Raw genomic sequence first — 24,457 nt, forward strand, 5'->3', positions numbered from 1 at the left:
TCCCAAAGTGCTGGAATTACAGGCGTGAGCCACCACGTCCGGCCTGGACGTTGGTTTTGTATAAGTATTATTGCTAAAGTTAGTTCTAACATTTATTAGCTCTAACACTTCTTTTAATGTGGAATCTTTAGGGTTTTCTACATGTAAGATCGTGAACAGAGATTAATTTTACTTCTTCCTTTCTGATGTGGATGCCTTTTATTTCTTTTTCTTACCTAATCGCCCCAGCTAAGACTTCTAGTACTATAATATATTGAATAGAAGTGAGTGTGTGAATCCTTGTCTTGTTTTTGGTGGTGTGGAAAAAGCTTTCAATTTTTCACTGTTTGGTATGATGTTAGTGTTACCAGAAAGGGGTCCCAATCCAGATCCCAAGAGAGGGTTCCCGGATCTTGCACCAGAAAGAATTTGGGAAGAGTTCACAGAGTAAAGTGAAAGTACGTTGATTAGGAAATAAAGGAATAAAATAATGGCTGCTCCATAGGCAGAGCAGCCCCGTGGGCTGCTGGTTGCCCATTTTTATGGTTATTTCTTGATTATATGCTTAATAAGGGGTAGATTTGTTATGAGTTTTCTGGGAAAAGGGTGGGCAATTCCTGGAACTGAGGGGTCCTCTCCCTTTTAGACCATGTAAGGTAACTTCCTGATGTTGCCACGCATTTGTTGTCATGGAGATGATAGGAGTGTCTTTTAGCATGCTAATACATTATAATTAGCATATAATGAACAACGAGGATGACCAGAGGTCACTTTTATTGCCATCTTGGTTATAGTGAGATTTGGCCAGCTTTTTCTTTTTTTAACTGCAACCTGTTTTATCAGCAAGGTCCTTATGATCTGTATTTTGTGCCAACCTCCTACCTCATCCTGTGACTAAGAATGCCTAACCTCCTGGGAATGCAGCCCAGTAGGTCTCAGCCTTATTTTACCCAGCCCCTATTCAAGATGGAGTTGCTCTGGTTCAAATGCCTCTGACATTTCGCTGTGGGATTTTCATAAATGGCCATTGTTATGCTGAGGTAATTTCCTTTTATTTCTAATTTGTTCAGTGAATTTAATACTTTTATGTTCTTTCTTTTTGCTTATAAAACTAATATAAATTGAATTTATTTACAAGTTACTTACAATTTTTTTTTTTTTTTTTGAGGTGGGGTCTTGCTCTGTCACCCAGGCTGGAGTGCAGTGGTGCGATCTCCACTCACTGCAAGCTCCGCCTCCCGGGTTCACGCCATTCTCCTAACTCAGCCTCCCAAGTAGCTGGGACTACAGGCTGCTGCCACCACGCCCGGCTAATTTTTTTTTGTATTTTCAGTAGAGATGGGGTTTCACTGTGTTAACCAGGATGGTCTCTATCTCCTGACCTCATGATCTGCCCACCTCAGCCTCCCAAAGTGCTGGGATTACAGGCATGCACCACCATGCCCAGCCACTTACAAATTATTTTAAACTTTTAAATATTATAATTTATAATTTATATCATCAAAGTTTCAAAATTTTCCAAATTTTAAAAATTCAAAGCAGATGATTTTGAAAATTCAGAAAAATCCAAGGACACAAAGGGAAAAATTACTCGTGATCCTATTCCTTAACTTTTCCTTAATTTATGTTCCTTGTGGTCTCTTTCTTAGGTAATTTGGCCCAGACAAGAGCTAGGATAACAGTGGCCTCAAGATCTTTGCCTCCACATTTCAGTGCTGGGAAAGCCAAGGTGAGTAACAGATTTGCACCAAATATGGTATGGACTTGCAGGTAGTCTTGACCCAGGGGTAATGTTAGAGTAGGCAGCATTAGTTCCCTTCATGCAGCCCTCTGCCTGGGTAGTCTAGTAGAGAGATCAAAGGCATTTAGGAAGTCAGGGGTTAGGAAATTGGAAACTTCATGAAATCCTTACAATCCTGATTATCAGAAAGAGCACGTAAGAACAATGCTACCTGAAAATAAAGTCTGTCTAAGAAAAGATAAAGCATTTCTCTGAAACTACCAGCAAGCTAGTGGACCAAGTGGAATCAGGGAGGAAAGAAACTGCAGTGTTTCCTATTGCTCTGCTTTGCCCTCTGAAAAATGAGTTGTACACTCATCTGTGCAAAGGGGTTATTAGAAGGGTTAAAAATATCCAGCTGTAAAATATGTCGTTAACTGTTCTATTCTTCCAGCTAAAGTTTAACAAGAGTCTTAAGGACTGCTTGGTTAATAGTCACTGTAAGTGATAACACGGAAACACAATTATCTTGAAGGTGTTGGAGTTAAAGCTGGTCACATTTCTGAATTTTCTTAGCTGTTGGTTTACACTGAAAATTTATTTAATAAAGAACAAACAATTTGGCCACACATTAATACTGTTGAATAGTATTCCAAAATTGATACAGATATACATATTTATACTTACTTTGCTTGAGAATAAAAGACTTATTTGCACAGAGTAGGAACTCAAATCATTTGTTAACAATAATTTTTACACCAATATTGCTATTATAATTCATTGTAATACCCTACATTTCAACTTTGCTACTTCATGGCAAGACATTAGAACTATCTGGGCCTCTAGAAGAGATTTACACATGAATTTCAGTGGTTCTGAGGGCCTCTTAATAATGCATGTAAAATTCTATCTGTATTTAATACAGTTGGTTCTCATTATTGGTGAAAGTTGTGCTCACTAAAGTTGCTGCAAACTCTGAATCAGCAAATACTGAACCATTGCTTCTAGGAGGAAATACAGGCTCAATACTTAGGCCACAATATTTTTGTGAAGTGATCAATGCGTAACCTCATTTTACACATTTCTGTTAAAAGACACCTTGTTTAATATATGTTTCTCTAAATAATTATAGTCAGTATTTTAAAATATAAAACAGTATGTCAATTGCAGCATTTGTGTCATTGAACTCACAATCAACACATGCCTGAACAATAAGTATTTTCTCGGCCGGGCGTGGTGGCTCAAGCCTGTAATCCCAGCACTTTGGGAGGCCAAGACGGGTGGATCACAAGGTCAGGAGATCGAGACCATCCTGGCTAACACGGGGAAACCCTGTCTCTACTGAAAAATACAAAAAACTAGCTGGGCGAGGTGGTGGGTGCCTGTAGTCCCAGCTACTTGGGAGGCTGAGGCAGGAGAATGGCGTAAACCCGGGAGGCGGAGCTTGCAGTGAGCTGAGATCCGGCCACTGCACTCCAGCCTGGGCGGCAGAGCGGGACTCCGTCTCAAAAAAAAAAAAAAAAAAAAAAGGTATTTTTTCCATGAGGCATATCACAACCTTCTTGTGCTTAGAAACACTAGACAGCACCACACTCGTGGGGATACCTTTTTTTTTTTTGAGACAGAGTTTCGCTCTTGTTGCCCAGGCTGGAGTACAGTGGCACGATCTTGGCTCATCGCAACCTCTGCCTCCTGCGTTCAAGCGATTCTCCTGCCTCAGCCTCCTGAGTAGCTGGGATTACAGGCATGCACCACCATGCCCAGCTAATTTTGTATTTTTAGTAGAGATGGGGTTTCTCCATGTTGGTCAGGCTGGTCTCGAACTCCCAACCTCAGGTGATCTGCCCATCTGGGCCTCCCCAAGTGCTGGATTACAGGTGCTCGCCACCACACCTGGCCCATTTTTTTTTTTTTTAGACAAGATCTCACTCTGTTGTCCAGGCTGGAGTGTAGTGGCATGATTATAGCTCACTGTAACCTTGAATTTCTGGCTTCGAGGATTCTTCCACCTCAGCCTCCGGAATAGCTAGGACTATAAGTGGGCACCATACCAGGCTAATTAAAAACAATTTTTTTTTTTTTTTTTTTTGTAGAGATGAGGTTTTGCTCTATTGTTCGTGCTGGTGTTGAACTCCTGGCCTAAAGTGATCCTTCTGCCTTGGCCTCCCAGAGTGCTGGGTTTGCAGGTGTGAGCCACCACACCCACCCTGGGTTGGGGAAGAGGGCGGGCAGCATTTTAAACAGCAAAACTACCATTGGAAAACCACAAAAATGCAACAAAAAAAAAATTTTTGGTACTTAAACAGACCTCAAAAAGGACACCTGTTTATAATATGAGAGCTGAAATAAGAAGGCAGAGCATCATCCTCTTTGACCTCAGCTAGAAATGTGTGCATCAGGGGACTGAGCATTTCTGTGAATGACTATGAAAGCATCGCAGGTATTGACTTTGGGTTACAAATAAATTTTAGCAAGTAGGCAAATCCTCAGATAATGAAGATGGATTGTCTATGTGGTTTTTTTTTGGAGTCACTGACTTCTACCAGTTTTAAAAGGGATTATGACACAGAAACATTAAAGAACCCCATGTCATGTTTTCTGTCAACCCACATTCCTCTCCTTTCCTCTGTTTGATTTTTGACTGTTGGATTAAGGCATATCCTTTGCCTTCTATACCCACAGTACCAGTGCAGTGTTGCCTCCTTCCCTGTACTATCTACATGGCTCAGACCCTGCCCACGTGAAAAGTGTGCCTTCTAGTGTGTGGCATATATTTACATCATTAAAATAATAATGTGTATGGGTCTGATGAAAATGACTAAAGATTTGTTTTCACTTAGAAAATGAATTGAAAATTCTAATCATTAAGGCATCAAAAATATGAAGTGCAAGAATAGCAATAAAAAATGAAACAAAACCAACTCCAGTTACTATCTGACTTATCCAAGGTAAAATTACAGAAGTGGCCCTAGATAAAGCTGGGCTGTATAAGTGTGGCGGAAAAGTAATATTGTTTCCTCACCCATCAAAAGGTTTATGGCTGAGACCTCTTATAACAAAAAACAGATTAATGAGAGAAAAGCATAAATTTTATTTAATATAAGTTTTAGATGACATGAGAGCCATCAGATATGAAGACCCAAAGGAACAGGGAAATCTGTGTATTTTTATGGTCAGTTGTGCAGAGTTATGACTGAAAAACAAAAGGGTGTGATTTAGTGGTAATAAACTGGGGCTTACTTAGCAAGGTCTGTTTGCTCAGATTCTTCTTGGTGTCCCTATGTGGCATTCCTTACCTCTGGGTATTCCTTACCTCAGGTCAGGACATCTGTCACATGAGGGTCTTCGGGGAGGAGAGAGGGAAAATAGCAGAGAGTGACCTTCCTAGGTATTCTGGCCTGCTTCAGAGAAGAGCTGAGGGAAGCTGAGAGTGGCCTTCCTGCCTCTGCTGTTTAAATGCCAAAGTCCCATATATTTGGGGATAGCATGTCCTTAACTCTGTCAGCTTCAACACATGGAGCGGCACTGCACAGAGCCAGTTTTCAGTGTGTCTTGCTTTCTACTCAGTACTCTAAAGATGTTTGAGATCAGTGGTGCTGTAGGGTTTTTTTCTTCTTCTTAAGGGATAGATACATCACTTGATAGCAATAAAAATTCTTCTGAAGAGGCTTTGTCAAGAAGATAATAAATATGAGCACTTCTGAGGCTTCAGGATGCAAATAGTGAGCACTTACTAAGAACAGGAGGAAATTCTTCAGTTTTCATTTATTGCCAAAATCTAGAGGGTTATGGGATTCTTTGGAGTCTGTATCTTTGTCTAAGAGTAGATTTAGTTGACAAATGAGGCAAATCTTTTTACTGATACCATGCTTTCAGACTTTTATTTTGTAAGTTATATCAAACCACATTGGGTGGTATAACCACCCAGTGGGTTCACTTTGCCTATTGCCTAGACAGAACCAGTTGATCAAGATGGGAATTACAATAGAGAAAGAGTAATTCACACAATTCTGGCTGTGAGGAGACCAGGGTTTTATTATTACTCAAATCAGTCTCCTCAAGTATTCAAGGATTGGAGTTTTGAAGGATAGTTTGGTAGGTAGGGGGCAAGTGAATCGGGAGTTCTGATTGGTGAGGTCAGAGATGAAATCATAGGGAGTTGAAGCTGTCCTCTGGCACTGAGTCAGTTTCTGGGTTGGGGCTATAAGACCAGATGAGCCAGTTTATGGATCTGGGTGGTGCCAACTGGTCCATCAAGTGCAGGGTCTGTAAATATCTCAAGCACTGATCTTCAGCCTTACAATACTGATGCTGTCCCCAGGAGCAATTTGGGGAGTTTTAGAGTCTTGCAGCCTCCAGCTGCTTGACTCCTGTACCATAATTTCTAATCTTGTGGCTAATTTGTTAGTCCTGCAAAGGCAGTCTAGTCCCCAGGTAGGAAGGGGATTTATTTTGGGAAAGGGCTGTTATTGTCTTTGTTTCAAAGCTAAACTACGAACTAAGTTCCTCCTACACCCAGGAATGAACAAGGACAGCTTGGAGGTTAGAAGCAAGATGGAGTCAGTTACATTAGATCTCTTTCACTGTAATAATTGTCTCAGTTACAATTTTTGCAAAGGTAGTTTCCGTCCCTTCCTTTGGGTTTTGTAACACCTTATTCTGTGAAGATGGAAAAAGGATGAAGACCACTCTAACATCTTCCTGCTGAACAGGGGGCATGGTGGGGTTAGGTACTGACCCCAAGGTAAGAGGAGTAGAACTGCTTTGCAGCTGTCTGCACGTACTTATAGGCGCCTGGTTGGGGTTTCAAGGCTTACATGACAAGGGTGTTAGTGTTCTCATCTATAGTTTTAATGCAGCATTTATAGAACAGCATACTATAAGGTAAATAATGTGTTCTGGGATAAGCAGTGCAATTCCAAGTTTTAAAAGTAAAGATTTGAAAGCATTAGTTTGGGGACTTGTAGCCCACAGATAATTTAGGATTTAATCCACATTGCAGAAAGTAATAAAAACTCGAGAACAACTAACAAGTGTGCTATAGTTGTGTGTTTTTTTTTTTTGGAAGTATAATTTTTCTCTCACTAGTCCCCAATTTTATTAAAGATAAATCATAGTAGGCCAAATTAACTTGCAAAATAAATTTTAGTCCTATTACGCTTGGCTTGATTATTTGCATAAAGTCCAGTAGGAATAATTATTTGCCATATAGGCTCTTTTAAAATTGGCTTTGCTGAAACTTTGTTCTATAGAGAATCTCAGATTGTACTTTTAAAGCCTTGAAGCCCAGTTACAGATTTATCTATATCTGCACATACCTGTATGAGTTGAGTGAATTTTCCTCCTCTGAAGGTCCTAAGATAACTTGGTGCTCCTGGGCCTGTCAGAAAGTAACATTCTTTATTTAGTACAGGTCAGGAACCCTGTACAGGGAATGTGTAGACAAGGCATGAGGCCAGCTTTCCCTTTATTGGCTCTATAAGTCAACTTTGATTATTTAAAGAAAGCATGCCATTCCAGTCAAAGCCTTGGTAAAATAACCAATTTCTCCAATTGTGTCCTGTTACAAAAGGAAAGAGATTCTTATTGCACTTATGCAAAAAACTAGACTGCCATAAATTGAGAATACTCACAAATAGTTTCTAAATTCTGGAGGAATCAGGTGGAGAGAAAGCAATATGCTCCAAATTTCATTCATGGGAGTATACTTTACTCAATTGCTAAATGTTCTAAATAGCTCAAAAGAAAAAGTTTTCTTGACTCTGAAAAACAAAAGGATTAGCAATGTTTATCACATCAGCTCTCCGTGAGTCCTAGAAGTTTGTTTTGTTTCCTCTATTCCAATAACACAATATCTAAAGTTATCAGAGACCTACATTCAAGAGAACCCATCAGAGCCCTATATCTGATTATAAACTGCCTACTGGAAAGGATCAAAACAAGACAGTTTGTCTGTGGATGACAAAAGTCTTAGGCAGCCACTATTAAAGCTACAATTGACTAGGAATTTTGATTACTTCTGTGGCATACAACAATTTTACATAATAATTAAAGGCTTAATATACATTAAGTTATGTCAGAATTATAGAAGCTTCCTATAATTTTTGAACACATACAAATAACATATTTATAAAAATACAGTCCAAAGAAAGCCAAACATCATTTCATAGTTGACAATGTTTCCTGTGTGATTTTTATGTAAAATAAGGCAAATACATCATTTTTGCACTTTAGGGGACCTAATATCTAAAAGATTAATTAGGTCAGAAAAAGACATACTTTATAATTTGACTTTGGAAAGTTTGTCAAATATCGAAGGTCTACAACACTGGATATCACTAAATAGAATCCCAGGTCACCATAAGTCATTCATATAGCCAAAATGATAACCCAGAAATTTTAAAAAGGAAAAAACCTTTACTCTGATAGAGAGGAGACTCAGCTTTCTAGACAATAATATCCGATGAAGACAGCATGAGGTCAACTGAATCTGTCTCTTCTCTCTCCCCTCCCTTTTTTTTTGTAGTTTATTCAAAAGGCAAACAAGATTTGTTTTAATTGCTCTTAATATTACATAAAAATCTTTTTCAAAAGAGAAAAACAAGTTTCGTGTTTGCTTTAGGGCATCTTTAATGCTAAAGCTAATTTTTAATACAATTTTATAAATTTATGTAGTTTTAATTAGTTTGACTATAAGGTAAGATTCTCATAAACTTCTTATAACTAACTCTTTACAATTTTCTGTTAAACAGATCAATTTTTTAAAAAAGAAAACCCTGTTACTCAGACACATAGGACCAGATTCTGGCTCCACATCAATGTGCTTTTATTTTACTGTTCGATATACAGAAAATTACAAAACAGTTCCCCTCAACTCTTAGCCAACTTGCTTCTTTTCACAGAACTTCCTTTACAAGATCAACCCTTCACAAACCTTTCCAACTTGCTTAAACTTCAGTTTTGACCCTTTACTCTTTTAGGTTAAGACATTCTTTAAAACCCTCTGAACTAGACAAAATTACATTCCCTTTAACAAAAACCATATTCCCATGCCTTCTTATAATTTCCCACCAAAACCACATTCTACTTTCCTTCTATACCTTGCAACCTTGCATGTAAAACTCTTTTTCCAGTGGACTCAAGTATGTGTTATACTGTTAACTTTTAGAATCTTTCATTTCTTGTGAAAAGTCTGATAGGTAAATGATTTTAATATATACTGGCTGTGGAGCCTAGGACACCAGACAGAAGTGCAAATAAGGTCTGATTCTTCCTAGTACAGTCAGGGGGTGTGGCTTATGCCACATGTCCCCAGGCCTTATCTAGAACCTAATGGCTCCAAAGTAGGTAAGTCAAACAGTTTTCAAAAGTCAAAGAAGCAGTTTATTACCTTAAAGCATTTAGCAAACCTAATATCTGACCTAATTTAGACCAAATGTCTTGATCAAATGTCTAAATTTTGAAGATATTTTTATTTTACCAATAATCTTTAAAGTTGTCTTTATTTCTGAAAGATTACTAGTCACATGAACAAAACGGCATTAAAGTTTCTATTTTTCTGACAAAATATTTTATTTAAGCCCTTATTTTGCCCCCAGTTGTTCAGAGCTCTTTCATATATAAACATCACACAAACAGATATAAATATACAGAGAGAAGAAGATCCAGTTGTTGTCAAGATTTTCGTTTGTCAATAATTGGATTATTGGCTTCAGGGTGGAGCCCTTGGAGGAATAGGGTCAGGAAAGCTTGCTGTTTCCAGGGCCTAATAAGCAGGCACAGCTGGAAGGCAGAAACAGATCACCAACATTAAGGGTGCCCTTTTTTTTTTTTTTGAAACGGAGTCTTGCTCTGTCGCCCAGGCTGGAGTGCAGTAGCACAGTCTGGGCTCACTGTAAGCTCCGCCTCCCGGGTTCAAGCCATTCTCCCGCCTCAGCCTCCCGAGTAGCTGGGACCACAGGCGCTCACCACCATGCACGGCTGATTTTGTTTTTTGTATTTTTCATGGAGACAGGGTTTCACCGTGTTGGCCAGAATGGTCTCGATATCCTGACCTCGTGATCCACCTGCCTCGGCCTCCCAAAGTGCTGGGATTACAGGCGTGAGCCACTGCGCCCGGCCGAGGGGTCCCATTTTTATATCACATCCTGGATCCCCCAAAAGAGGGAAATACTATGGAAGAAGACAGTGCAATGCTTTTACTGTGCATTTTATTACAAGGCAACCCAAAGCCGATCAGCCCATTTTGTAATCAGCCCATCCCCACGGGAGTCTCATCTCTCAGTGGAAGAGGGGGATGTTTGCATACTTTCCAGGTGACCAAGCATGCTTCTCTAATCCAAGCACGCAAAGAGCCAAGTATTCCTCCATAACAGCCAATATCCCTTAAAGTTGCTATACACCAAGGCTAAAGGCTTTCCCATAATGTAAAGTAATTTCTGATGCCCCCAAAAGTAAAAAAAAAAGGTCAGGTAACACAATGAAAAACCAAACACAGCCTTAGATTTTGAGAGATATTTATCCACTTTCAATTCCTGGGGTTCCATGAGGAAAATAGGTTTTTTCCAGAATGGGGTCTGTGGTGCCACCTCTGTTTTTTCCCAGGAGTCCAGGCTGTTTGAAATTCTTAGATTCTCTCATGTGGGCATCAGGAGCGGGAAGCAGACAAATTGGAGAAAAATAATTCCGTCAACTGAGAAGAAAAACCTGTTTCAGAAAAAAGCAATTCAAGAAGAGGAAAAAGATAAAGGCCTTTTAAATATGTATAGCTTGGATATCCATTTTAATTAAGCTGATTTTAACAGTAGAGCTCTTTTGTTTTTTAAAAAACTTTTAAAATCTCATTCAAGACTCCAGTCAGGAAAGCCAATATTTTTGACTTTTGAATTCTACCACAGGTAACCTCCCAGTGAAATTAATAAGTTTTAACTAAGGTTATAACTTGACCATGGATGCATAAGGTGTCTCAAAGAGACAGTAAACAGTTTATTTACAAGATTTAGAATCTACCCAAAGGTAATTCAGAGAAATAAAAAATTAGGAAATCAGAAGCAGTCCCTGGGGGAAAAGAATAAATGGCAAAAAGTTTCACAAATTACAAAGCAGAAAGGACTGATTTCCTAAGCCAAGAATTGAACCTAGGCTGCCATTGTCAAAAAACAAAGCCTTAGCTATGAAACTACAACATTAAGCAGTTTCTATTGTTCTTCCCAAAAGAGGCCTAGAGTAGCCAATTTTGAGCTTACAAAGGCTTTAAACTGCTTAAGATAATTTTTAGGGCTAGCTATGACATGAACCCCAAAATGCTTGTCCTCTGGATGGCAGAGACTAAAGTATCCCCACATGGTCACAAGGTTAAGATTTTAAGGACATAAAACAACATGAGAGAGAAGCTTCATCCAGTATTGGTTTCAGGGGCCTGCAGCAAAGTTTGTAACTGACAAGCCTGCCAGGCTGGCTTGAAAAGTAGGCATTTAGGGGTTCAAAGCCTGTGTTCTGTCCTGTGACACTGCCTCTCCATTACAGAAAGACAAATTCTTAGCACAAAGTACACCAGATTTGCGGCATCCTAATAAGACTAGTCTCACAAATCCTTTTTTTCTATTAATCAAACCTTTGCAGAAGAGACAGTGATGTTTACCATTCACACACACACACACATGAAAGAGAGAGAGACAGACAGACTGACCAACCGACCAACTGACCAGAAACCTGGCTGGTAAGAAATTCTTACCCTTTTTGCCAGCATACCCGGTACCAGGTTTCTGGGTTCCCTTTCTCTGCAACTTTCAGAAGAACAGAGCAGCTTTTGATGACCCCGCTCACGGCACCAAGCTGTGGGGACCCATTACAAAAGAAAATGGCCACTTTCTGTTTTATGGAACCATAGGCAAAAGCTTTCTAGTTTTGCAAGATGCCACCCAATGGGCTGCATGAGGAACCGAATTAACGTTTTCCATCCCAGCCAAAGCAAAATACACGTAACAAAACAGACACTAGTAGCCTCATTCCACACCCAAAATTGACCTAACAAGGCTCAGACTTTCTCCCGCTGGTCTCTGTCATCTTTGATCCACTTAAGGTGGGGAGGGATGACCTCCAACCAGGAATTCGATGAGTGGTCTCTTGGCAAGACGAAGAGTGGAGAATCACAGAGTCAGGCCTGTTGAGCTTTCTTCAGGGCTCACCGAATGTGATTACACTTACAGAGGGTTCTTCAAGTTAGGCCTGCTGGACTTCGGTCAGCAGTTTCTTCAGAGATCCCTTCCACACATACAAACACACACAACAAAGACAAGATGGACAGAAGGCCTTTCAAATCAAGATCCCTTGCCAAGAATTCCAAGAGTATTCCTTCCAAACTAACCTCCTATTCCCCATCTGAGAAATCTCCCCCAAATCTTCCTGATTGAGAAGAAATCTCCGGAACCAAGCCTCTTCCTACTCATTAGGTAGGGCCAACTGAGACTTTGAAGGAGCCAAAACTATCAGCAGAAGGGAGGAGGTGTTGGCAGCTCCTAGAATACTCACCAAATCAGACACCTCATAATGGGGCTACAGCTACAGACACTCCATGATTTTGCTACAGACAGAGACATACCCTGCAGTACGACTCCAGTTACAGACACCCTGTGGAGGAGCTACAGACAGACGTCCTACCGTGGGGCTGCAGTTATGAAATGTCTCCCCAGGACTATTTCTCTATTGCAATTAAATTCATGAACACTGGGCTGGCACTGACCTGCCAGTACAGACAGTGTCAGAGTCATCCTCTAATCCAAGAGAACTAGGTGGCTGCTTGGGCTGGCCTCTGGATCCATCAAAGGAGAGGGGCTACCGAACCATGGGCAGGTAGCTACAAAGGCAATCCCAGACCAGCCTCCAAATTTGTAACCACCCAACGGGCTCACCTTGCCTGCTGCCTAGACAGAGCCGACTGATCAAGACAGGAATTGCAATACAGAAAGAATAATTCACATAGAGCCAGTTGTGTGGGAGACCAGAGTCTTTTATTACTAAAATGAGAGAATTTGGGGATCTGAATTTTTAAGCATAATTCTGTGGGTAGGGGGGACAGTGCATTAGGAGTTCTGATTGGTCAGGTCAGAGATGAAATCATAGGGAGTCGAAACTGTCCTCTTGCACTGAGTCAATTCCTGGGTTGGGACCACAAGACCAGATGAGCCAGTTTATGGATCTGGATGGTGCCAGCTGGTCCATCGAGTGTAGGGTCTATAAATATCTCAAGCACTGATCTTAGGCCTTACAATACTGATGCTGTCCCCGGGAGCAATTTGGAAAAATGTAGAATCTGGCAGCCTCCAGCTGCATGACTTCTAAACCATGATTTCTAATCTTGTGGCTAATTTGTTAGTCCTGCAAAGGCAGTCTAGTCCCCAGGCAGGAAGGGGATTTGTTTGGGAAAGAGCTGTTGTTGTCTTTGTTTCAAAGCTGAACTATAAACTAAGTTCCTCCTAAAGTTAGTTCGGCCTACACCCAGGAATGAACAAGGACAGCTTGGAGGTTAGAAGCAAGATGGAGTCAGTTATGTCAGGTCTCTTTCAATGTAATAATTGTCTCAGTTATAATTTTTGCAAAGGTGGTTTCAGTGGCAGTATATAATGTTTAAGAAATATGGTTTAGGAATCAAAGTGGGTTCAGATATAGGCATGGCCGTCTACTGGCTGTAGGACTCTGGGAATTTTACCTAAAATATGTTAGTCTTAACTTCCTCATAGGTAGAATAGGAAGAATAATGTTATTTACTTCGTAGGTCATTTTGAGAATTTAGTGACATAACATAGGAAGTGTTTAGTACAGTGATTTCAGATAGGAAACACTCAATATATACTATATTACTCAAGTTTTGATAATCATTTAAAATTCCACGTGTGGAGCCCATATGTATATAGAAGCTTGCTCAACTGCTGTGGCTTGGGGACTGTAACACAATTTGTAAAACTTATTCGTGACCACTCTGAAGGCTAACCATTCACAAGGAACCAAGCAGGACGTTTATCATTGTGGACAGAAAGCACGCTTGCTCAGCTCCAGCTGACTTACATTGTTGTGTAAGTCTGTGTTATAGGAGGAAAGCATACTGGATTAGACAGACAATGGTTTTGTCCAGAATATGGCTTCTATTGATCATTTTGATATTGGTCTTATAGGGACCAAGGGAAAACTTCCTCACTCTCTGAAAGTTTGCTAAAAATAAACTGACAAGAGGCAGATTAATAGGAGAAAAAGAATACAGATGTGTTAACGAGAATAGGGGAGAATCACAGAATGATTACCTATCAGACACATGGTACACAGATGGTTATATACCCTTCTTAAGGGAGAGGGAGATGGAGAAGCGTGGATGATTTTAGGGGTATGGTAAATGATTTTAGGGGAATTTAATGGCCTTGAAAAACATACAATGGCCTGGGACAAAGTCTGTTAGGTCTGCAAAACAAACAATGGTTTGGGACAAGTCTGTTCAGTTGTGTTGACAGACTGCAGCCTTTCTTCCTGTGATATGAGTTTAGTTAATGAAAAACTCAGGGAAGGGATCACAGATAATTGTTTTCTTTGGTGGCTCTAGACTTTAGGCAGATAAAGGAATTTAGAGAACAGCTTCATCCTGGGCTATGGGAGAGACAGAGGATTAAGAGATGGGGGTTGGGGGTATCAGAGAGACCTTGACTCTTCTTTAGTTCAACATGTCAAAGTACCATATTTTGGGGTATATGTTTCTGTACCCCAACAGTTTCACTGGAACTATTTTCCTTACCAATAAATATAAAGATCTCCTTGCTGAGTTGTGTGGTAGCAGAACTCTCCTTCTGCCACTGAACGCACTTTGCATCCTTGATATTTATCACTACACTAAAACTAAACCAATCACAGTAATGATGGAAGGAGAGCTAATGTTATTTGTTATATGTGTGCAAGGCAGCAATTTTGACTAACCAATTTTATTAATGAGGAAAACAGAGGCTTTTAAAAGTTAAATACAGTCATCAGTCACTTAATAACGGTGATATATTCTGAGGACTACATCATTAGGTGATTTTTGTCGTCGTTCAGTCATGGAGCGTGCTTACGCAAACCTAGATGGCATAGCTTACTATGCACCTAGGCTATAAGCTATAGCCTATCGCTCCAAGACTACAAACCTGTGCAGCAGTTTGCTGTACTGAATACTGTAGGCAGTATAACACAGTGGTAAGTATTTTTGTATCTAAACATAGAAAAGGTACAGTAAAAATGTGGTACAAAGGATTAAAAATGGCACACCTGCGTAGTGCACTTACCATGAATGGAGCTTACAGGACTGGAAGTCACTCGGAGTGTGTGGCGAGTGAATATGAAGGCCTGAGACATTAGTGTACACTCCTGTAGACTTTATAAATAACATACACTTAGGCTATACTAAATTTATTTTAAAATGCATTTTCTTCAATAATAAATTAACCTTAGTTTACTTTAACTTTTTTATTTTATGAACTTAAAAAGCCTGCAAAACAAAGAATGGTTTGGGACAAGTCTGTCTAAAAGACTTTTTCACTCTTTTTTTATAATAACACTTAGCTTAAAACACAAACACATTGTACAACTGTACAAAAATCTTTCTTTATATCTTTATTCTATAAACTTCTATTTAAAACTTTTTTACTTTTACTTTTAAAACTTTTTTTGTGAAAAACAAAGACACAAACACATACATTAGCCTAGGCCTACACACGGTCAGGATCATCAATATCACTTTCTTCTACTAACCCCACATCTTGTCGAACTGGAAGGTCTTTAGGGCAATAACACGCATAGTGTCATCATCTCCTATGATAGCAATGCCTTCTTCTTGAATACCTCCTAAAGGACCTGCCTGAGGCTGTTCCATGGTTAACGTTTTTTGTTTTGTTTTTAATGTAAGTAGATGGAGTACACCCTAAAATAATGATTTTTTTTTTTTTTTTTTTTTTTTTGAGACAGAATCTCGCTTTGTCGTCCAGGCTGGAGTACAGTGGCATGATCGCAGCTCACTACAACCTCCTCCTCCTGGGTTCAAGTAGTTATCCTACCTCAGCCTCCTGAATAGCTAGGACTACAGGTGCCCACTACCATGCCTGGCTAATTTTTATATTTAAGTAGAGATAGGGTTTCACTTCATTGGTCAGACTGGTCTCGAACTCCTGACCTCAAGTGGTCCGCCCACCTCAGCCTCCCAAAGTTCTGGGATTACAGGCATGAACCACCACACCTGGCTAAAATAATGATTACTGGTATTGTAAATATGTAAACCAGTAACATAGTTGTTTATTATTATCCAGTGTACTGTACATTATTGTACATGCTCTACTTTGATATAATTGGCAGCACAGGTTTGTTTACACCAAATCACCACAAACACATGAGAAATGAAGTGCACTATGACATTATGATGTCTACAACATTACTAGGCAATGGGAATTTTTCAGCTCCATTATAATCTATGGTACTACTGTAGCATATACAGTTTACCATTGACTGAAATGTCCTATTTCTATGGCACATGAGTATAACAGGTGCGTGGCCACACAGCTAGCAAGAATTTCAACCAGGTGGGAGGCTGAGGCAGGAGAATGGCGTAAACCCGGGAGGCGGAGCTTGCAGTGAGCTGAGATCCGGCCACTGCACTCCAGCCTGGGCGACAGAGCGAGACTCCGTCTCAAAAAAAAAAAAAAAAAAAAAAAAGAATTTCAACCAGGTGTGTCAATAGCAATCACTCAGCCTAGGAAAGCTTTTCTGGTCTCTTTTTTTCTCCTAAGGTAAAAACATAAATACTTTGGAGAGGATTTCTTCTTTGTTAAATCCCCACTTTGGGGAAGAACTATTTGCTAGATGATGCCCTAGTAGAATCCACTTTCCAGATTGTTTCTAAAAGCATTTTTGGTTAAAAAATTAAATGATGCTACCACTATTGTATTAATGAAATTAGCTCAGGAAGAAAATCTCTTAGGCTACACAACAGCCTTCTCAGCCCTTTTGGTTTGGACTTTAGGGGCTGGCTTTGGAGTTCCACGGGAGGCCTGATTCAGAGAGAGGTCTAGTTTAAAGGGTTGAGAGAAGCAACTTCTGGTTTATTCCTTGTCAGAAATTCTCTCTTTTAGATCCATTCCAAGTTCAGGAGAACCTTATGACTATGCAAATATACAAGAGACCCCTCGACAACCAAAGACCTTTCTAAATTCTTAAATTAGAAAATACCCCAATAACATATCACCTATTCTGTCAAACACAGTACTAAGTATGTAAGTGGTGAATTACAGATAAGCATTAGCATTTCCAGGTTGTATATATCAAAGAATAGGTTTTTACTTTATTTCCAAACATCACTCTGTATGTGATTGCAAGGACAGAATTTAAAGTTCTGTTGAAACACAGATGCTGTGCAGTTAGACGGGGCTGTCACTAGCTGGGAGCTACCTTCTGACCATGTAGCCTTATAACTTTTGGAGTACAAATTGGTGCTTAACTCTGCATTTTTCCAATTTGCTGGAGGGAACCAGTGCTGATCTTGAAAACAATACAGATTATTCCTTTGATTTATTTATATTTTATTTGTGCAGATTATGGGATACATGTGAAATTTTCTTACAAGAGTATTCCTTTTAAATTGTGTTTCAGCTGAATTAATACACATCAAGGATTTTTTGGTCACTAAACTGTTAAATTCTCAAATGCCAAGGGTCTGTTATAAGTTCTGAGGGAGGGTAATAAATCAATCCATAAACATCTACCAGTAGAAAAATATAAATGAGCTTTTCAGCTGCCTGGGGGGCCTGGTGCTCACTAGTTAATTTGAATAAAAAGGGAGGGAAATGAAGGAGGAAAAGCAGGTTCAAAGCTAGAGGTGCTTCTTCAGGGAGGATCTCTTAATAAAAAGAAGGGTTGAGGCCGGGCGAGGTGGCTCACTCCTGCAATCCCAGCACTTTGAGAGGCCGAGGCAGGTGGATCACCTGAGGACGGGAGTTTGAGACCAAGGCAGGTGGATCACAATGTCAGGAGATCAAGAACATCCTGGCTAACACGGTGAAACCCCATCTATACCAAAAATACAAAAAATTAACTGGGTGCTGTGGCAGGTGCCTGTAGTCCCAAGCTACTCAGGAGGCTGAGGCAGGAGAATGGCATGAACCCGGGAGGCGAGGTTGCGGTGAGCAGAGATCCCACCACTGCACTCCAGCCTGGGCAACAGAGCAAGACTCTGTCTCACAAAAAAAAAAAAAAAAAAAAAAAAGAAAAAGAAAAAATTAAAATGTCAAACCTACAGGCAGTTGTATCATTGTTTCAGCTGCATGTGAATGGACTGATGGCATCTGCTGTGCAGCCCATTAAAATAAAGCTGCACTGTCTCTGATGTCTTCACTCAGGTCATAGGCCTGCTCACTGTTTAGGTTGCTTTTCTAGGTTTTGAAAACTTAGCACCATGTTTTCTCTCCTTCTTAAATAAACCTATTTTCTTGACCCATCCCAATTGAAGCATTTCCTTCCATTTTACACACAGTCTCCCACATACTCCTTTAGGCGAGCCTCTTTATTCACCCCTCCTAACTCCCATCCCTTTTAGCACCAATTTTTCACTTTCATTGAACAAGCCTGCAGACATCCTTATCCCATGGGAAGGTGGCTGCCTGGATGGCAGTCCACCTCGCCTAACCCACATGCTGACAGCAGTGTCTTCCATTTCAAACATTTCTGCTTTATACCCTTGCCACCTGTTCAGAGCAGATGGGAAGCTGCCACGGCAAGGCCAGTGCTAAATGCCACTCATGCACTCTGCAAACGAAAGCAGAGTTTTTGTCGTTGCATTATAATAATGGAACGCAGGCTGCTTGCAGTCGGTCCCTACAATTGTTTTCATCAATAAATTCCTTCCAGTCAGCCCAGGTAGTTGGGATAGATATTGAGAACAGGTTCATTCCATTGGGTTTCCGAGTGATTTGGTGCCTGAGCTCCTATCTGCAGTGAGCACATGGGAACTGTGGGAGGTAGGAGGAGTGTTGCAGCATCAGAGTCTGATGACATGGAAGGCAACTGGTGCTGGCCTAATTCCCTGTGGTACAACCTGGCCTTTGGGGCCATCATGTCTTTATAATCATTTGGCCTCATGGCCCTTTGCCAAGTTTCCTTGTAGGCAGTAGTTTGGTCTCATGTGACCTTACTAGACAATTTAACGGGGGTTCATTAGAAGATGGAGAAGTATCGAAATAACACAGGTTTACACTGAGACCATATGGTATTTTACAGAGTGAGGTATTGTCAAATGAGTAGAACAATGCGTATTCTTTGTTTCTATGTTTTGAAAAATTCTCCCCACAGTAGGACACTATTGTGTACTAAATACCATGGCCCCTCAGATATTCGGCCAAACAGGCTTTCAGATTTTGGAAGACGTGGAGCATGAGGTAAGTGCCTGGATCCCCAAACCACTTGCCTCCATCTTGCTTCCAGGTGGACACTCTGGAGGTGATACGGCATCCGGAAGAAACCACCAACATGAAGAGGCAAACCGTGGCTTCTTACTTCCGGGTATGGAGTCTTCTTGATCTGTATTCTGCCTACTTCCAAAAAGGACTATCCAAGCTTTCTTATGAGATGCCCAGGTAGAGTCAGTGAAACAAGGGCAAAGCACAGAGTCAAGAAACATCGGGTTGGGGAAGTGGTGGAAGCAGGGCGGGAAGAGAGCACTGGGCACACAATCCTCCTGCCCATTAAATGACTGATTCTGTCAGCATTCAAGCTGCTTCTTGGTCTTAAAGTTACTGGAGGCAGCCACTTTTCTAGCATACTGAATAGTAAAGTAGTTAATAAAGTTCCAGAAGTTGGCTTATTAAGTTCAGATACTAAGAGAATCTGTCTTAGCATTGATTTCGTTTTCCTAGATTAAATTGACCCATTGTAAAATATACTTGTCTGAGCCCTATTATTTCCCATTTCTGCCATCCCTATTTCTGATACTTCATCTAGTTAAATGCCTCCTTTGGGTAAAAACACGGTCTCTAGAAGGGCTCTGTTAAATGCACATTATATAGCAAAGACAAGACACATAGAATCTTGCAGCAATTTGCACAGATTTGTTTGTCTTCAAATTACAAAGCATTAGAGTTGGAAGGCCTTTAGAGATCACGTACCACTGGAAGCTGAGATCCAGATAGTTTCACAGTAGAAATGCTGTTAGGCCAAGCACAGTGACTCACACCTGTAATCCCAGCACTTTGGGAGGCTGAGGCAGGCGAATCACCCGAGGTCAAGAGTTTGAGACCAACCTGGCCAACATGGTGAAACTCCATCTCTACTAAAAATGCAAAAATTAGTCAGGTGTGGTGGCAGATGCCTGTAATTCCAGCTACTTGGGAGGCTGAGGCAGGAGAATTGCTTGAACCTGGGAGGTAGAGGTTGCAGTGAGCTGAGATTGCACCATTGTACTCCAGCATGGGTGACAGAGTGAGACTCCGTCGCAAAAAGAAAAAAAAAGAAATGCTGTTAGATCAAATTTAGAGCTGATCTCAGGGGCAGCGGAATGAGGTAGTAAGGTGGGGTTGGCAGAGGAAAGGGCTTGGCAGGGATGAGAGGTCAGGTGGGTGGGAAGCCGGAAGAGCCAGGCAGGCTGAAGGGCAGGACTTGGGAGCCAGCACTCTGGATAGAAGGCTCCATGGAAAGCTAGCAGGTGCAAGGATCTAAAGTGCAGAAGTCCAGCCTAGCCAACTGTGCTTCAGAGGAGGGTTAGAATTGGGCTCAGGGTATGAATTGCAGGGGCCCCAGACCTTTGAATCCCATACTCCATCATGCAGTGAGTCATGCTATAGCATCTGTGGCAGGTGGGCCCCTGCCTCATCATTCTGATGTTTGGTTATTTCTAATTGCTGCTTATTTCTTATATTGAGACATACCTGGTCCTATACCCATTAGTGGCTCTATCCTCATCTGTTAGTCCATTTTATGTTGCTATGAAGGAATACCTGAGACTGGATAATATATATATATTTTTTGAGACAGAGTCTCACTCTGTTGCCCAGGCTGGAGTGCAGTGGCGCAATCTTGTCTCACTGCAACCTCCACCTCCTGGGTTTAAGTGATTCTCCTGCCTCAGCCTCCCATATAGCTGGGACTACAGGCACGTGCCACCAAGCCTAGCAAATTTTTTTTTTTTTGTATTTTTATTAGAGACAGGGTTTTGCCATGTTGGCCAGGCTGGTCTTGAACTCCTAACCTTAGGTGATCCGCCCATGTCAGCTTCCCAAAGTGCTAGGATTACAGGCATGAGCCACCGCGCCCAGCCAAGACTGGAAAATTTATAAAGAAAAGAGGTTTATTTGGCTCATGGTTCTTCAGGCTATACAAGTGTGGCGCCAGCATCTACTTGGCTTCTGGTGAGGTTTTACTCATGGAGCAGGCATGTTACATGGCAAGAGAGGGAGGAATGGAGAGGGAACAAGACAGAGGGGGGATCCCATACTCTTTTAAACAACCAGATTTTGCATGAAGTAATAGAGTAAGAACTCACTCATTGCCATGTGGACAGCACCAAGCCATTCATGAAGAATCTGCCCCCATAACCCAAACACCTCCCACTCATGAGGCATCTGCCCACATGACCCAAACACCTCCCACTGGGCCCATCTCCAACATTGGAGGTCACATTTCAAATGAGATTTGGAGGAAACACACATCCAAACCGTATCATCCTCCTGGTAACCCTTGGTGTCTGTGTGTATTTTCCCACTGGATTTAGTGGCTCTATTTACTCTGTGAAATGATTCTCAAGATCTTAGGGCCCCCCTATCAGCAGAAAAGCCTCTGGCTTATGGTTTTTCAGAAATATACCCATAACAACCAGTTTGGTGTTCTCAAAATACCAGTTCACAAATGCTAACCCTGAAAAACAAGTTACCTTGGTAAGCTAGGTAACACCAATTTTGATCTGTAGGAGCAGTGACTATGAAATAATGGAACTGATTTCCTTTGACTTATAATAGCCCCTGAAGGTGTGCCCAGAAGAGCTCCAGCAGTGGATGCCCTCAGAAACAACTGAGGCCGCCCCCTTCACAAGCGCCCCTCTGATTTTCCATGTCCTTCCTCCCCTCTTGCTATGAGAGCCCTGTACCAGCTGCTTGGTATATGTTAGTTGATAGTCACCATAATCTTCATTTTGAATACTTCTCTTATTTTCTTTGCCTTGTTTTTGTATTTTTCTTTTCTGTCCCACTACCTTATTACCAATCGTATCAGTAGGATTTGCTTAGACTATCTGGTGGATCTTAGGCTGAAGAAGCAATTTGCCCCTTCCTCAAACGCTGGACATTTTAAATTACAGATACAGATTGTGGAACGTCACCTGGGAATACCAGCGACAAGCATTCTAGTTCTGGCAATGGAATTACAGGATAGCCTAGAGCATGTTCTTAGCTAAGTTTCTGCCATACGGGATATTGCTTGGCACTAGGTGATGTTTAAAGAATGTTTTTGAATCTGCAGATGGCTATAAGCAGGACTTATATTATTATCTCCTATTGCTGATTTCATGTTCTGCCTCGCAAAGGTCTGTAAGCCTCAAACTGCTCTAGAGGCTTCTGCAGGCCCATGTTGTAATTATCCATTGCATTGGTGGTAACCTCGTTCCTTGTGCATTTTTCTCCCTGGTAGTATTCTCTGATGGACCTGCTCTCCAAAATGGTGGTTGGACAGCCCCATTTTGTGCGCTGCATTAAACCCAATGATGACCGAGAGGCCCTGCAGTTCTCTCGAGAGAGGGTGCTGGCCCAGCTCCGCTCCACAGGGATTCTGGAGACAGTCAGCATCCGCCGCCAGGGCTATTCCCACCGCATCCTCTTTGAAGAATTTGTGAAAAGGTCAGACCATCACCTTTGGGAATGCATTCTTGTAAATGTAGCTCTACTCTGGCCATCCCTGTGTCCTAAGATTGTTCCTCCTGCCCACTCTCCTCCAAATATGTAATTGGCTAGTTGCCAGCTACCATTTAGTTCTTTGTTGAATTTTTATTGTGCTTCAACTAAACTGCAGTGATCCAGCAGTCACGTTAAGCTTCCTTCTGATCACATTATTTTAAATGTCCATATACATTTATATGTTATAAATCCTTAGGTCTCAAGTTCTCCAGGTATTTTGTTGTTATGATGAAAGTATCCCTCCATAAGTGGGCCCAGATTCTGGTGGATTGGAATGCACCCAAGCACCAGTTCTTCTTCCAGGTTCTGGCATGATATAATATAATAATTAACACTTATATAGCACCTAAAGTATCCTAAGAGTACAGGACATTTTAGGGCACTATTTAAAATGTATTTCATTTGATCCATAGAACAACCCTATAAGCTAGACTCTATTATTATCCCCATTTTACAAAATGTAAAGGTGAGAAAACTTGGGTATCAAAAGAAAGTAAGTGATTTTCCCATGGTCTCATGCTGGTCAATGTAGAGCCAGGATTTGAACCCAGGCAGTCTGGTTTCAGTATCCATGCTTTTAATCTCTTCAGTTCAGTGCAGTCAATCAATATTTATTGAAATAAATTGCATGGCACTTTCTTAACCCAGAAGTGCCTTTGTCTAAGAATGAAATGCTGCTCTTTTCTGAACAACTGCCATAGACATTATGTATGAATGTGATTACAAGTAGAATTTTCTGTGAAGAAATAAGGAAAACAATAACAAAAAAAAAACCCCTCTGAGAAGCACTGCTGTCTGAGGATGCCTGGAGAGGAATATTGAAATCCATTGTATGCCTGACAAAGACAAGGCAATCAAGAAAAAAAAATACATTGTAGAATCTGCCTCACTCCTTAAGCCATCAGTTAGTGTCTTTTTACCTCCACTCTGAAACATGTGCCCAAGGTTATTTTTTCCAACTTTTTCTCAGGAGAGGATGGGTCCTAAATAAGGTAGCTTGCTTTATCAAGTCTCCCAAACTCTGCTAAATTCCATGGAAAAGATAAGGTCAAAAAAACAAAACAAAACAAAACAAAACAAAACAAAAAACAAAGAGAAAGTTCCTTGCAATGAGAGCTTTTAAATTAAGAACAAAATGGCTTTTTTTTTTTTTTTACATGTTTTTGAGCTTCATTTTTCCTCTTAAATTTGGAGGTGAAACAAGAAAAAAAAATTTAGCACATGAATTTGACTAGTCAAGTATTTTTTGTAACAATGTTTGAATACATAAAAATATTTAAGAAAACAGGTCAAATGCTGAACAGATTGGCACTTCTTTGTTCATAATCAGAAAGTCATTAGGCAAGTATGAACAGGAGTTTCAAAATGCCAGTAAATCTGAGGATATCAAAGATTTCTGAGCCAGCAAGTTAATTGGTATTTTGATCCTTTTGAACAACTTAACAAAATAGATGAGTTAGCAGTTTTCTCCCTTGATGTTATTCGACAAATAGGTACACTTCTTATCTTCCTGTTCAAGAGTGCTGTTTTGTAAACTCTCAGCAGGAAATATGCAGACAGGACAATCAAAGACAGGAAACAGCCATTCAAGGTTTATTAAATGGAGGTAAATAAAAGATAAAAACTCGTTTAATGTTACTCTATACTTGTGTATTTTCCAGCATTCGGGACTGAAACCCCGAGTGTACACCTGGTGGTGGTCTTGGGATCATGTTGTTGGGTTCCAGAAAGGGGAAAGACTTCCCCAGTCCCCAGATGACCCAAGTCTGCAGGCTTGGCCAAACCTCAGATACTTTCTTTCCCCTATTCTCTTTGAGCTTTC

The 24,457-nt window shown here is 40.7% G+C and overlaps 1 protein-coding gene and 1 long non-coding RNA gene across 2 annotated transcripts in view; one reads left to right on the plus strand and one right to left on the minus strand.

Moving 5' to 3' along the window:
• The window catches only part of MYO3B (myosin IIIB), a 491,510-nt gene that overhangs the window by 278,706 nt on the left and 188,347 nt on the right, over window positions 1–24,457 (plus strand). Inside the window, exons 23-25 of the mRNA XM_045367230.3 lie at window positions 1,629–1,708; window positions 19,181–19,258; window positions 22,373–22,578. Coding sequence (XP_045223165.2) covers window positions 1,629–1,708; window positions 19,181–19,258; window positions 22,373–22,578 — 364 coding nt within the window. The remainder of the gene's footprint in view (window positions 1–1,628; window positions 1,709–19,180; window positions 19,259–22,372; window positions 22,579–24,457) is intronic.
• LOC135966547 (uncharacterized) overlaps window positions 10,196–24,457 on the minus strand; it is a 60,346-nt gene continuing 46,084 nt past the window's right edge. The window contains exon 2 of the long non-coding RNA XR_010579911.1: window positions 10,196–10,405. This is a non-coding gene — a long non-coding RNA (uncharacterized lncRNA). The remainder of the gene's footprint in view (window positions 10,406–24,457) is intronic.

This window comes from Macaca fascicularis, chromosome 12 (assembly GCF_037993035.2).
Source record: "Macaca fascicularis isolate 582-1 chromosome 12, T2T-MFA8v1.1".
Taxonomy (NCBI): Eukaryota; Metazoa; Chordata; class Mammalia; order Primates; family Cercopithecidae; genus Macaca; species Macaca fascicularis.